Source organism: Myotis nattereri, assembly GCF_964212035.1.
Source record: "Myotis nattereri genome assembly, chromosome: 4".
NCBI lineage: Eukaryota > Metazoa > Chordata > Mammalia > Chiroptera > Vespertilionidae > Myotis > Myotis nattereri.
Genome location: NC_138079.1, coordinates 112,598,421 through 112,614,349, shown reverse-complemented (window position 1 = coordinate 112,614,349; position 15,929 = coordinate 112,598,421). Strand labels below are relative to the sequence as shown.

The following is a 15,929-nucleotide window of genomic DNA, read 5'->3' as shown; positions in this document are numbered from 1 at the left end:
GGTCGTGGCCGGGCTGGGAGTGCGGTTGCCGTGGAAACCGCGACCATGGCGGCGCCCGAGAAGGTGGGCAGCCGCGCCGCGCAGCAGGAGGAGCGGGCCGGCTCCTTGGAGTCCGTTCCCACCGCGTGCCCCGCGGCCCTCGAGCGGCCGGCGGAGCCACCGGGCAGGACCCTGTGGGAGCGGATCTGTGAGGGTAGGCGGCGCCGCGGGGCCAGGACGGGGCGGGGCAGGGACGGGCCGCGGGGGTGATTGACGCGCGAGGCCCCCTGGCGGCCGCGCCGCTGACCCGCGGAGCCCCCGTTTATACCCCGGAAACAGGCCTGGAGGGCCTGCTTATGATTATGCGGCGCGGCCGCCAGCGTCCATCCGCAGTCGGTGGCAAGTGTGGGGCCGAGTGGGGGAAGCAGTGCAATGGCCAGGCGGTGTGGACCAGGGTGCTCGAACCTATTCAGTGAACAGGAGAGAATCGCTGGGCGGAGGTGGGACCTTCATTCACACCTGGGTTCCCAGGACCCGCCCACAGAGTTCCTAATGGGGTTCAGGAACCTGCCTTGCATGCGCACCGGGGGAGTTTTGATGTGGATAATCTGTGGCCCACATGTTGAAGGAGCATGGGCCAGGCAGACTTGGGGTTAATCCCTCTGCACTTCTAACCTTCCCCTAAGATCCCCAAATGGGTCCCCGCCTTCTTTGCGGCCCTGCATACATCCCCCTGATCGTGAGGCGCTATACAAAATACCCTGTGTACGTTGGTCAAGTGATTTAACTTGTTACTCTCTCGCTAAAGTGAGCGTAATGATGGTACCTAGTTTATGGTGTTAGGAGGATGCACCTGGATGGTCACAGAAAGTAGAAAACTGACAGCAAGAGCTCAATAATGTTAGCCCTGAAGAAGTAATGTATCTTTTTTTTTTTAAATGGCACTCCCATCTGACCCAGTGATCCCACTTCTGGGAATATATCCCAAGAAACTAGAAACACCAACCAGAAAGGATATATGCACCCCTATGTTCATAGCACCACAATTTACCATAGCTAAGATTTGGAACCAGCCTAAATGCCCATCAGCAGATGAGTGGATTAGAAAACTGTGGTACATCTACACGATGGAATACTATGCTGCGGTAAAAAAGAAGGAACTCTTACCATTTGGAACAGCATGGATGGAACTGGAGAGCATTATGCTAAGTGAAATAAGCCAGTCAGAGAAAGATAAATATCACATGATCTCACTCATTTGTGGAATCTAATGAACAACATAAACTGATGAACAAAAACAGATCCAGAGACAGAGAAGCATCAATCAGACTGTCAAATCTCAGAGGGAAGGTAGGGGAAAGTAGAGGTAAGGGGAAGAGGTCAACCAAAGGACTTGTGTGCATGCATATAAGCCTAACTAATGGACACAGACAACAGGGGGGTGAGGGCATGAGTGGGGGAATGGGGGGATAAGGATACATATGTAATACCTTAATAAAGAGAGAGAAAAAATTTATAGATATTTTTCTACTAAAAATAGTATATTTTCCCCATTTCTCTATCTAGTTGCTTATTACTAGGCCAATAAAACAAATTAATGTTATATTTCTATCTTATATTCATACAGAATTCTGTTATTGTGGTCCCTAGTTTTGTAGATAAATGAAATAAACATCAGCAAATGAAAACCAAAAAAAAAAAGTAATGTAAGCTCCTCAGCTCCAGGCTGTAAGCTCCTCAAGGTCAAGAACTCAGCTTTTTCATTCTCGTGGCTCCATCACTACCTCAGCTATCTGACAGCACTGTCCAGTAGAACTTTCCAGTGTGGTAGCCACTAGCCACATGCAGTAATTGAGCACTTGAAATGTGGTTAGTACAGTTTTGGAACTGAGTTTTTTATTTTACTTAATTTTAATAAATTTAGATAGCCACCTGTGGCTAGTGGCTACCATACGGGTCAGCAAATGCTTGTTGAGTGGAAAAAAGAATGAATGCATAGTATATGGGTCCAGGTCGGAGAGAATGATGAATTGAGAGAAGTGGGAAATACAGAGGAGGAAGAGAACAGTGGGCTCAAGAGTGATAAATGTCCTCAAAGGCTAACCCATCCAGTGCTCGCATTCCTTCTCTGTGCATACGTTGCATTATATTCAGAAAATCTTGTACCCATTGGTCCTTAGCTCCTTGGTGCTAATCACTCTACCCTAAAGAATCCAGTCAGATATTTGCACGTTGCTTTGTGGCTGTCTTTTCCCCAGAGCTTTCCATTTTCAGAGCCAAATAGCTCGTCATAATACAACTTGCTAGTGGTGTTTTGTTAGCGAAACTGCCCAGCTTCACCTATGAGAGGAGTCACCCTGTACCTGCCTGTTGTGAGGGTCAGGATGGTGTGTGCAGAGGAGCTCAGCATGTGCCCGACATTTTAGAAGTGCTCAATACATATGTGTTATTGTTGACAAAGAAACATGCTTTGCATTGTGTTTTAGAATCGTGAGATTTATTTTAGTCAAACAGGCCTGTAGGGAGAAAGCAAAGAGGAAGGGTGCTCTCTGAAAAACAAGGGACTTGATAGAGTTACAGCATGAAGTTAACGAGATCAAGATGGTAAATTGTACACACTGGCACACTAGTGACTATTATAACTTAGAGGAATAAGCCCAATTTCTTAAAACATTCTAACAAGTGCAGTTTTCTATAACAAACATAGTAAATTTAGTTTCTCACAACAAACATGAGAAATAGGATTTGGGGGAAATCCTATCTTCGAGGTAAGTATTACATTCTGTTAGGAAATATACATTTAAAAAGCAAATTCCCTGCCCTGGTGATGTTGCTCAATGGTTAGAGCGTCGACCAGCACAAAGAAGGGTCTTGGCTTCAATTCCTGGTCAAAGACATGAACCGTGCCTGGGTTACAGGTTAGATCCCGGGGGTGGGGGGGCGGGGTTGCGTGCAGGAGGCAATCAATCGATGCTTCTCTCTCTCTGTACCCCTCCACTCTCTCTAAAATATCAATGGAAAAAATATCCTCAGGTGAGGGTTAACAACAACTAAAAAGAGCACACTGGCTGAGTAAATGTGGCCCATGATACTTGCAGCAGCCCTGAAAGATTCCACAGAGTGGGCTCTCAGTAAGTATCAGTGAATGAGTCAGTAGGTCAAGGGTCAAAAGTAATTTTCCATACTGTTTGGTTCATTCATTCAGAAGTATTCTGTGGGAATATGATGGTGAGCACAAACAGACCCAGGTAATTTAGTCACAAAACACAGTCTATTAAAGAGATTAATTTTTACAAATTTCAAAAAAGGGTAAAAGTAGTATGAGTTGTTAAGAAAAAGGACACTGTTACAGGTTCTAGGATGATTTGACCTAGTATAGATCTAAAGTAAATAAATGTATTACATATGTATATTAGTAAGTACATTGGAAAGATTAGGTTGGACCTATGCCAAATCTAACAATGGCTGTTGGTTATAAAGACATTATGTGTGATTTATACTTTTTACATGACATCTCTGTATTATTTGGAATTTTCTTACAATAAGCTCTGGTAATCAGATAAAGCTATAGAGCTGTATATATCTTAAGTTCAGATAAATAGCTTTCACACTATTTTGGTGATTCTCAAAAGGTTGGGGAAAGGGTGAATCTGCATGCTTGTTTGAAAGGGAAAAAAAGTGGTAGAGCTAGAACTACTGTGATGGGCAGTATTCTTAGTGGCCCAGCCCCAAAAATTCCCCTAGTGCTGTGGTCAGCAAACCGCGGCTCGCGAGCCACATGCGGCTCTTTGGCCCCTTGAGTGTGGCTCTTCCACAAAATACCACGTGCGGGTGTGCACGTACAGTGCGATTGAAACTTTGTGGCCCATGCGCAGAAGTCGGTATTTTGTGGAAGAGCCGGTATTTTGTTCACTGAGTGCACTTACCTCCCAGTTAGTTGTTCAGTCGCTAATCTAGACATTGCTGTTTAGAGACTTTTCAGAAGTAATTAAGTCTGTAATCAGTTGACTTTAAATTAGAGAGATCATTATAGGTGGGCCTGACCTAATCAGGTGAGCACCTCTCAACTAAGAGATTGAAGCAGAAGACACTTCTGCTTGCCTGCAATGAGTGAATGACCACGTGAACTGCCCTGTGACAAGGCCCTGAGCGCAGCCTCTAGGAGCTGAGAGCAGTCCTCACCAACAGCCAACAAGGAAATGGGGACCCAGACTGACAGAAACTGAGTCCTGCCAACAACCATGGTGCTTGCCGAGGACCCAGCCCTCAGATGAGGTCACAGCCAGGGCCAACACCTTGGTCTCAGTACTCCTGACCACAGGAGCTGAGATAATACATTTATGTTGTTTTAAGTAAGTTTGTGATAATTTGTTATTTTGGGAATCAAAATTGCTTATCACCTGCCACCTAGTATACTTGTCTCCAACCTGCTACCTAGGAATTTTTTAAAAAATGTTTTTGCTTAGAAATGCTCTACTGTCCTTTAAGGAACTAGATAATGAAATAAAACTTGTGTCCAGGACAACTATATTTCATTAATGTCCTCTTGCCCAGAAACTTTGTTTTCTCTCATCAGTGCAAAGCAACTATACGACATTGACCTTTCCAGAAATACTTGTGTCAGTCTTTCCTGGAGGTGTAACTAAAATGTCCGTGAGCATTTTCTGCCCTCTCTCAGCAGCGTCACCTGCAGAGCACGTGTGGACTGTTCTGTGCATGAAGCTTTCCAACAGGTGGGCTGTGATCAGCCTTGAAACCTGGCAGTAGTACTCCACCTCACTGCGTATGAGAACCACCTGGAGACTTTAAAAGCACTGATTCCCAGGCTCTTGCCCCAGACCTACTAGTACTGAATCAACATTTCTGGGATTGGGCCAAAACAGTAGTTTCAAAAAGCTCCCAGGTGATTCTAACGTGCTGCAAGGATGAGAAACTGCTGGCGCTTACAGTAGGACTTCTCCAACGTCAGTGTGGGTACAGTGCAAGCCCCCTGGTCTTATTAAATGCAGGTTAAGTCCAGCAGGGCTGGGGCGGGCTTGAGATGCAGATTTCTAGCTCCCAGGGATGCAGGTGCTGCTGGGTCTGGCCGTGCTCTGAGTAGTGAGGGCTAATGGGCTGGCTTCTCCAGTTATGCACGGGAGTCTTCCCTCTGCTGCTGCTTCTGCCCTGCCCTCACGTTTTCCTCCTTTTCTCTCCCCTCTCCTCCCTGGATGCTGTTTTCTTCCTAGGACCCTCCTCAGTCTCTTGTAGTTACATAATTGGGGTCAAAATCTAAAGTCGTACTCTCAGGAAAAGTCTTAAATTCTTTACATAAAGCCTGGGCTCTTCACACAAGTGAATAATTATCTCATTCATTTTAAATAAGGTACTTCACATTAATTATTAACTTGTAATGGCCAGTTATTTTTCATTTCTAAAAACCCCAACCAAGATAAAACAAGAATTTTTACTTAGAGGAAAGAAAATTACATCATAAACTGCAATTGAGTATGGAATTGATGGTTTGCATCCACTCTTTTTAGAGTATGAAGCTGAGCTGCCTCCCTTCCCAGAGGGATACAAAATCAAACAAGAAGCCATGATTACCGTGAGTATTGCCCCACCTGAGCCTTCAATGAAAAGCTCTCAAGTGAGAACAGTACTGATAGCTGGGGACTGTCACACAGTGTCATGAGTTAGGAAAGACACTAGAGCTAGAACCAGGAACATGGGCCAGTCCTAGCTCTGCTTCTAACAGTGTGACTTGAAGGGCACTTCATAACTTCTTAGGCCTCAGTTTCCACATCTGTTAAATGGATCAGGTAATCCTAGACTAATTCACAGTGCCTCTGTGTGGCTCAAATGAGATCCTGGGTAAGAAAGGCCTTCACAGTGGAGTCACCACATGTCCATGTTGGGGACAGTTGCAGAGAGGGCAGTTTTCCCCAGGCGTGCCCCAGCAGGCAAGAAGACACCTGCATTAAGGAAGGAGGGCGAGAACAGCAGCCTGGAAGAGGCCCTCGCACAGTCTGCTTGGAGCAAATAGGAACTTAATGGAGTTTAAAATAAAGCAAGACCCTGCGAGATGAAGGGACTTCAGCGGAGTCACAGGAATGGACCCAAACCTAAGACTAGATTTCCAGTCCATTACTACAGCTGCTGCTGTCACAGAACCTTGTCTAAGAACTGTCTTGGCCTGGGATTGTTCTTTTTTCAAGGCGTCCTGTTCTTGCTTTATGGATGCACTGTTTCTCACATTTCTCTGCAGACACTAACCACAGTCCCTTCCCTGAATTATTTGTGCTTCTTCCCAGGTCAGTTGTTCTTTGTAGATCTTGATCTTTGTCGTTTATGCTGTTGATGTTCTTTATCTGTGTGGGAAGCTTTGACTGTTTATTCAGAATTTAAAATGGGGGCCCGAGTGGATTTTTCTATCTGGCTGGTATGGTTTTCTTCTACTGTTGTGCAGATAGCTTTGTTTTCTAGATACATCTGTTCTGTGAGTAGAATCACTGGCTGAGCGCTCACGGGAGTGACTGACGCTGGAAGACTTTTATTCAGGGTCCGCAGGCAGGGAGCCTCCAAATGAATGGTCATTTTTTTTTAATCTTTTGACCACCAGCATGGCACCCTGAGTAGTTCTACTCCTTCCAAGGCTGTTTTTTAGATTTGTTTTTAGAAGAGCCATTGGAAAGGAGAGCTGGATAGAAAATGCTGCTGTGAGCCTAGCTTTACACATATTGAGGGGGCAGAAGCAAGCAGAGGGAAAATGTGGGCAGCAGACCAGTGGAGGCCCAGCCAGATTTTCACTTAACCCTCTTGTTCATTACCATTCCCTTTTCATTCTCACCCTCTGAAGACTTGAACCCTGAGCATGAAGCCCTTGGGAATCCTGGTGGGAAGATGGACTCCCATCCTCCGGGCAGTTTCAGACTGTGGATTCTGGGTGGCTGCTTTCCCTCTCTTACCTGATGACAACTTTAATTCCTGTTTCTTCTGGAAATGTTGGCACATCTCTCATCCACTGATGGTCCTAGTATTCTTCTATTAGAGGAGTATTCTTCGTTGGCCATTTATGTGTCTCAGGAGGGAAGAAATCTAAGACTTGTGCTTAATATGCCCCCCTAGAACGTAAAGTCTGTTGCAGAATTGTATTCCTGTGTTAGGTTATAAAAGAAAATGCAATTATTTAAGCTACAGTGGGGCCTTGACTTACGATTGTCCCGACTAACGAGTTTTTTGAGATACCAGCTGTCTCTCAGCCGATTTTTTGCATTGAGTTGATAGAGTAATTTGAGTTACCAAGCTCCTTAACAAGCTTGGTCTTGAAACAAATTAAACTCGTAAGTCAAGGCCCCACTGTATTTATATGAATTGATTTTCCCCACTCCTGCAGGTTTCACCGATGGAAGAAACACTTTTCCGTGGTTTCAGTGCAGAGCACCGTTACCCATTTCCTCAATGGGCCACAGATTCACACATACCTTGCACTCAAATAAAATTGGAAACAATTGATCCCAAAACCTGTAAGTAAGGAAGATTTCCTCTTTCCTAGTTTGGAGTTTGTAACATTGCAAAACCACAAGGTGGGGTTGGGATGGACAGACAGAGAGACTACTTAAATAACAAATGTGTTCTTGTTTTAATTATTAAAAGAAGTAGCCTTGTTCCATTGATTTATCTTTAAGGTTGAAATGTAATGATGATAAGTAGCTGGCATACTCTGACTCTGTGTTAAATACAGAAGGGCAAAAATGTGAGAAGTAGAAGAAAATACCCTGCTGCCCTGCTTTGTGGGTTGAAGCCAGAGACGTGGGCCTCCTGCCTGCGCCCCAGTTCCTCTGGGCCTCCTGCCTGCGCCCCAGTTCCTCTGGGCCTCCTGCCTGCGCCCCAGTTCCTCTGGGCCTCCTGGGGCCAGGACCTCTCCTGCTGCTTTGTTCTGTTCGCGCTGCTTTGGGCCTTGGCAATCAGCGCCATCATGACCGTGGCCATGGGACTCTCTCCACTGTACCCTCTGTTCCTCTCTGACTTTAGTTCCCCCCACATCCTGTGCTCATTTCCCCAGCCTCACTGGCCTGGCTGTGCCTGGCCTGAACCCTCATGGGACTACAGAGGTGCCCCACTCAGCAGCCTCAAGTAATACTGAAGGCCATGTTATTTCCTGGACAGTTCTTTTTCTGGTTCAGAAGTAAATGTTTCTCCCAGATTAACTTGGTCATAAACCCTGAGAAAGAAGACACCTACTAAAAGGGTTTCCAGTAACTAACTGGGCTCAAATGATAAAAGCAGAATCCAGCCACCATTGCTAAACAGGGGCCTCTCACACAAGCAATGCTTTAGGGAGAAGATTGCACTGAAATGCCTACCTCCACCCTGAACTGCCTACCTGCATTGTTTCTGCTAACCCTTATAAAGGAGTTCCTGGGATCCTATTTCAACCCATAGCACTGAGGCTTTCCCCATCCAACTGGAGCTGTGTAGCCCCCACCAACCAGACCAGCTCTATTCTGACCAATCAGGGCAGTGCCTTTTGGACCAATCAAATGACAAGGCTTTGGATCCCTCATTTGCATGAGGACAGACCAATCAGGGATCAGGGTCTGGGACTTCTGTCTATAGAAGCCCCTCTGGCTCTAAGAGCCCACTTTCCCTTTACACAGAAGGCTGAGTGTCCCCAGCTGAGTGGAAACACCAAAGATGTCTCACCTGAACAGTGCAGAGCAGAGCTGTCTAGCCAGAAAGGGACCTGGCCCCAGGCTGCCCCACAGCTATGCTGTATCACAATTGTTTTGCACTGAATAAAGTTTCCTTCACTGCACCCCCAAGGACCATCAGGATGACAGCCCTTTGGGATCTTCAGCTGGGCATCTTATTGTTTGTTTCAGGTTCCCCCAAAGAATATTTGGAAACGTTCATCTTTCCAGTTCTGCTTCCCGGTATAGCGAGCCTGCTTCACCAGGCAAAGAAAGAAAAATGTTTTGAGGTCAGTGGTTTTATTTCTTTAGTAGAGACCCGGTGCACAATATTTGTGCACTGGGAGGGGGGGGGGGCGGGTGGGAGGGTCCTTCAGCCCAGCCTGCACCCTCTCACAGTCTGGGACCCATTGGGGGATGTCCGACTGCTGGCTAAGGTCTGCCCGGCTCAAGTAATACTGACATCAAACATCCCCTGAAGGGTCCTTAGAGCTGCTGCTGAGGCGAGAGAGGCTCCTGCCATCATCGCTGTGCTCGCCAGCTATGACCCCAACTTCTGGCTGAGTGGTGGCTCCCCTATGGGAGCGCACTGACCACCAGGGGGCAGCTCCTGCATTGAGCGTCTGCCCCCTGGTGGTCAGTGTTCGTCATAGTGACCGGTTGTTCCACTGTTTGGTCAATTTGCATATTAGCCTTTTATTATATAGGATTTGTAAATATTCATTTTTATCATATGATAACTCCTTACCTCAGTACCTTCAAGTGGTTGTTCTCAATACAGTGACCCCTTTGAGAGTTGAGAGCCTGTGCTTAGGTAGTCACTCAGCTCTAGCCCTGGCATGGAGTTGTGCACACACATGCCCTGCCCTCTGCTGGCCACTGGTTCTGGAGGGTTACTTGCCAGGTTTCTTGGGCCTACTCTCCGGTTTGTTACTCCTTAGCTTTTCTCCCGTGTTGGGTTCATCAGCCTACCTCTGGCCTCTCCCTCCTCCCCTTCATGCCAAATGCCATGCATGGACCTTGCTTCAGGAGAGGCCTGCCCAGCAGGTACTCATACGTACTGGTCATCGTCCCACTGCAGCCAGTCACCTGTGTGAGTTGAGTTCCAGTCCTGGCACAGCCTCACATAAATACCCTTAGAGACTCCCTCTTTTCTGCATGTGACAGGACACGCTGGCCATGTGTGTTCCCTGCACTGTTAGAATACTAGAGTTTTGGGTGACCCACATGGAAAGAATAAAATAGCAACAACATTTAATATTGACCAAGCACTTGGCAAAATGATACTAAAAAAAAAAAAAAGGCAGTAACCACAGTGCAAATCCAGTCTGTTTGATGGCCCCAGGGTCTTGAAAGCTTAAAGCACTCCCGGTAATGGTGTCACCACTTGGTTGCCCCTCAGTGCAGGCTCACTGACAAGAAGGGGATCCTGCCCTGATGGTACTTCTGTAACTGAGGAGACAATACTTGGATATTATTCTAGAAGAAATGCTTAGTTTTGAGGCCTGGGTGAATTCAAAGGGAACCTCCATCCTGCCTCATTCCCCTGACTTGCCAACACAGACCAGGTCCTGAGGGAACCAGGGAAGACCACCTTGGACTAACAGCAGGGGGTGCTCTGCTCAAGGAGAGTAAACAGAGGAGGCTCCAGGCCTAAGGCTCCCTTCACCTGCCGGTTCACTGCGCTGTGATGACTGTGCTGGGACGAATGCTACAGAGCCGTGTCCCTGAGCACTTGCCCTCTGAGGTCCGCACTGGTCAGATCTTCTCATTTCCCCTCCCGCACCCTCTAAGCCAGAGCCCCTTCACATCAATGCCCTTTTAGGAAGGAGGCCCCTGGAACTCAGAGAAGTTGAATATTACCTACAATAGCCCACCTAGTGAGCCACAAAGCACATCTTCAACCAAGGCCAGGTGCTACTGGGGCCTGGGCTTTCATCCCTCCCAAGTAATGGTAGGCGGAGGTTGTCCAAGAGAAAATCCCGGGTTTTCATTCATAGCCATTTTCTGGAGGACAGATTGTGAGTTGCCTTAGGTTATAAAATCTAAACTGCTTCTAATTCTTATGTATTTTTCATTTGCTCATTTGGCTTTCCCTGACAACTTAAATCTTGTCCCCTACTCAAAACTGACCTTCCTCTCCCTTGTGGTATTAAACAGGGTTTGGGTGTGGCCAGGTGTGTGGGAGTGAGGCCGGAGGCCAAGCGCAGAGCCCTCAGCCTGGCCTGCCATTGTCAGGTGGCCTTGTCTTTGGCTTTAGGACCTACTGCTAAATAAGGGAGACCGCACAAATCACATTTAAGGGAACTTTTATTTTAATCTTGCTGTTGGCCAAAGTATGTTCAGTGTGCTGTTCCTTTTATTGGACTGCACAAAGGATGGAATGCAATAATTAAACAATGAAATGAGCACAAGTGAATAACTTTTGTTTGCATGTGTTTAAAAATATTTTAAAATAGATTAAATCATCCAAGTTCAGTTCTATTCAGCATATGTTTATAAGCCCTACTGTGTGCTGATCACAGGGTCAGGCCTGGGGCATGGAAGGGGCAAAATACAGCCCTGCCCTCAAGAAAACCAGCCTGGTAGTGAAGGATAATAGTGAACTAAGGTTGTTTTTAACATTTTGTCCTCTAAAATAAGAACAGATGTGGCAAAACAAGTAGAGTGGATCTGGTCGGAATTCACTTTTAGACCATAGGGCAGCTGTATTCAATTGTGCAGCCTTTATGCAAGTGTATTCAGCTGTGATTCTTCTCATTTATAACCTTTCCAAGGCCACAACAATCAGCTAAAAGGGCAATGTTGAAGATTTCACATTGAGCCTGGCTGGCATGGCTCCATGGTTGAGCTTCAACCCATGAACCAGGAGGTTATGTTTCAATTCCCAGTCAGGCACATGTCCGGGTTGCGGGTTGGGGGCTCAGTCCCCACTGGGGTTGTGCAGGAGGCAGCCAATCAATGATTCTCTCTCATCATTGATGTTTCTATCTCTCTCTCCCTCTGCCTTCCTCTCTTAAATCAATAAAAATATTTTTTAAACAAAAAAGATTTCACATTGAGGGTTGCATATCTAATGTCTACCCATCAATAATTTTGTAACAAGGGGTAGAGTTTTAGCCTCTAGACAATGGTAAAATGCTTTGAAAGAATCAGAGAAATTTCTATTTGTATTGGAGATTAATGAGGGATCCCTGTGTCAACTCTTATTTCCTCTTTGACCTCCCACAGATGTGCTGCCTCTGGGACTAATGAAAATAGTCTGACCACCAGAGCTGCAGGGTACTTGCATGGGGCATTCAGGTTTAAATGATCAAGGAATGTAGAAAATGTGGCTCATTCAAAGGATTAAACTTGCAAGAATTAATACACTTTAAAGACAGCCAGGCACACTGGAGTTCAAAATCGACGCTTCCCTTGCAGAGTGTCCTAAGTAATCTCTAAGCCTGTTTCTTATTAAAGGGATGACACAGGTGCTCCTGTGCCTGGGAGGAAGAGGGGACATATTTTATATTTAGTGATGCTCACGGCATCATAATGGGATGTAACTGTCCTGCCACAGTTCCCTCCAGGCTGGGCTGGGCAGCTCAGTATTTTGAATACTACACATAGGCAAGATGGGTGAATTACCATTAACTTATTTTATTTCCTGACTTAGGATTTCTTAACTAAATCTGATTCCCTCCTTTCCATACCTTTCCATCCCCCATTCCATCCTCACCCCACCCTGGCATGTAGTCTTATGGTTATTTTTGAAGGCTTATAATTATACTAGTGGCCCAGTGCACAAAATTTGTGCATATTAAAAGGGATTAATTAGAGGAAATATTTTAATATTGCTATTTCCCCTTTCTCTAATAGAAGTGTCAGAGATGAAAGGAAATTAGTAAAATGTATATGAAAATAATATATAAATTTATTAATAAAGTGGGCGGGGATGCACGCAGGCAGCATCACGTTAGCGCTGGGCAGGCCTGCATGCACCTCCGCCAGGGGCCACCCCGGGCTGGGCTGCATGGAGGCCCTCCTGGTGATGGCAGTCCCCACCCAACCGCTTCTGCTGTGCATGCCTCCTGCTGAGCGGTTGTGACATTATGGTGTCCCAGACAATGTGCATATTCCTCTATTATTATATAGGAGCACTGACATCTCAACATTTGTCAGACCCAAGTGGCACTCCTGTTACCCAGATCTGCACGCAGACTTGCATTTTCTTGATTCAGTTGTTCCTCACACCCTATCATTGGAAATGCATGCTTAAACTGACTGATAACTGGCCAGAATTAATAACCCAGCATTCTTCTCTGTCTCCACAACTGGACTCCAAATGGCTATTATATAGCAGCATAATTCATTACTTATTGGGGCCATTTAAATTATCTCTTGTGAGAGAGAACAAAGATGGCAGCGTAGGTAAATGCCTGTACTCGCCGCCTCCCATAACCACATCAAAATTACAACTAAAATACAGAATAACCATCATTCAGAACCGCCTGAAATCTGGCTGAATGAAGTCCCACAACTAGAGAAATAAAGAAGAAATCACATTGAAACCCGTAGGAGGGGTGGAATGTGATGTTTTTTCAATTGGGAGGCCCCCTGTGAGGAGCAAGGGGTCCCAGCCCCACACCACACCCCCATCCCAGGGTTCCAGTGTTGAAGAGAAGTCCCTGTAACTACAGGCTATGAAAACCAATGGAGATTGTGGCTGAGTGACACTAAGGCTGCTGGAGACTGAGGTAGTCTCTCTTAAAGGGCCAGTGCATGAACTTCGCGCTTCCTCTGAGCTCCATTGCTGTGTGACGGCATTGGGGGAACCAGGGACATATGGACAGGAACTGGCATCAGGGCAGGAACTCAGGGCAGCTTTCTCCCAGATGGGGGTGGTTACAGGGGTCATTGTTCCTGTGCTAGGACCGCCCCTCTCCCAGGGCTGACTAGCAGCCATATCTGAGTTTCCATTAGCATGCCCCAAACCTATCAACAAAAGGCCCAAGACCCAGCACTGGCAGCAGCCTGCCTTGTTTCTCAGAAGGGCCTCACCTGGGCATCTCCAAGCCCAATAAAAGTAGCAGCCATCTGCAGATCCCTCTGTAGCTCCTGCCAGGTGGCCCAGGCAGTGGCTGACCTTGCACCTCCCAGGAGGCCACAGACCCAGTGCACCCTGTGGACAGCTTCAGACCATAGCAGATTACAACTCTACACATCCACAGGTGACACACTCAAGGGGTAGACTCAGTGAGCACCAAAGCCCCACTGAAGCAAGTCCTGCTCCAAAGGGTTGTCTCCTGCACAGTAGCTCTTCCACTGTAGACACAACTGGTCCTCACAGCTAATTGGTCTGGAGGCCAGTTCTTCCCAGTGATGCCAACAGCAATCAAGTCTCAACTACAACAAGACTGTGCACATAGTCCACATAGGGACACACCTAGAGTGCCCAGCTCAGGGGGATGGGGAGGCTGAGCCACTTGGTCCTACAGGGCACCTACTACACAAAGCCACTCTACCAATTCCAGGAGACATAGCAGCTCTAATACATAGAAACAAACACAGGGAAGCAGCCAAAATGCGGAGACAAAACATTACAAAGAAGTGGAAGCAAGCAAACTACTAGATACAGAGTTCAAAACGATGGTTATAGGGTTACCCGAAAATCTTCATGAGACCATCAAAGGTCTTAATAAATAAGAATATCAAAGACATGAACAAAAACAGGCAGAAATTAAGCATACACTAATTGAAGAAAAGAATAATTTACAAGGATTTAAGAGTAGAGTAGTGGATTCCGAGAACCAAATCAACAATTTGGAATATGAGGAAGCAGAAAACACCCAATCAGAAGAATAAAAAGAAAAACGAATCTAAAAATATGAAGATAGTTCAAGGAGTCTCTGGAACAATTTCTGGTGTACCAACATTTGCATCATGGGGGTGCCAGAAGTAGAAGAGAGAGAGCAAGATATTGAAAACCTATTTGAAGAAATAATGACAGAAAACTTCCTCTACCTGGTGAAAGAAACAGACTTACAAGTCCAGGAAGCACAGAGAGTCCCAAACAAGAGGAACCCAAAGAGGACCACACCAAGACACATCATAATTAAAATGCCAAGGGCAAAAGACAGAGAACTTAAAAGCAGCAAGAGAAAAACAGTAACCTTCAAGGTAGAGTCCATATGACTGTCAGCTGATTTCTCAACAGAAACTTTGCAGGCCACAAGGGAGTGGCAAGAAATATTCAAAGTGATGAATAGAAAGGACTTACAACCAAGATTACTCTACCCAGCAAAGCTATCATTTAGAATTGAAGGTCAGATAAAGAGCTTCACAGACAAGAAAAAGCTAGAGAACACCACCAAATCAGTATTACATGAAATGTTGAAGGGTATTCTTTAAGAAGAGGAAGAAGAAGGAAAAGAAGAAAAGATAAAAAATATGAATAATAAAGTGGTAATAAATACATATCTATCAACAATTGAATCTAAAAATAAAAAAAAAACGAACAAGGAATCTAATGAACAAAATAAACTGGTGAATAAAATAGAATCAGAAGTATGGAAACATGGAACAGACTGATGAATCTCAGAAGGAAGCAAGGAGGGGAAGAGATTACCTAAAGAATAATTGCTAAAGAATAATTGCTCATTTGTATTTACCCTTCTAGCCATTTTTTTCTCGCCCTCCTTATTTTGTTTTGTGATATGACAGAGCCCTAATAGTACATAGGAGGGACCCACTAAATATTTGTTGGATAAATGAATGAATATGGTTCTTTAAAAGTCAGGGTCTATTTTCAACATAACAGTTAAGTTATTGAGAACACAGTAGGACACAGTAGGATGGTGAAGGCCTGGGGCAGGGTGGGAACCAGGTGGAGGGGAGCAAAAGGGGACTGGGGGAAGAGGGACATCTCTAATACTCTGTACAATAAAGATTTAAAAGTAAAAATAATAAAGAAAAAAATTGTAACAGAACATACCAGAGATGTCACATTCAAATACAAATCTTGTTTAATTAGGATAAACTCACTATTAAGAAACAAAGACTGCACTTCACATGTGGCAATGCTGCCTACAGAATCCTTCCAGAAAACTTCCCTTGTACATGCTCTGTGGCTGGTGGAATCTCAGACTCACAGGTAATAAGAATGCTGCTCCGGACAGAGCAGGAACATTGCAGACTGGGGGTCTCAGAGCAGGGAGGATAGCCAGTTGTGCACCTACTGCAGGAAAACGCTGCAGAGGCAAACTGGAGGCCTTTGTTCCTGGGCTGGGAGAGGAC

At 45.6% G+C, this 15,929-nt stretch overlaps 1 protein-coding gene across 2 annotated transcripts in view; it reads left to right on the top strand.

Annotated features, from left to right (window-relative positions):
• Window positions 1–13: 13 nt before the first annotated feature.
• IQCK (IQ motif containing K) overlaps window positions 14–15,929 on the top strand; it is a 123,160-nt gene continuing 107,244 nt past the window's right edge. For both annotated transcript variants that reach the window (XM_081089397.1, XM_081089396.1), the window contains exons 1-4: window positions 14–193; window positions 5,502–5,566; window positions 7,355–7,484; window positions 8,844–8,941. In XM_081089397.1, the coding sequence (XP_080945523.1) occupies window positions 46–193; window positions 5,502–5,566; window positions 7,355–7,484; window positions 8,844–8,941 (441 nt within the window). In that variant the 5' untranslated portion in view covers window positions 14–45. The remainder of the gene's footprint in view (window positions 194–5,501; window positions 5,567–7,354; window positions 7,485–8,843; window positions 8,942–15,929) is intronic.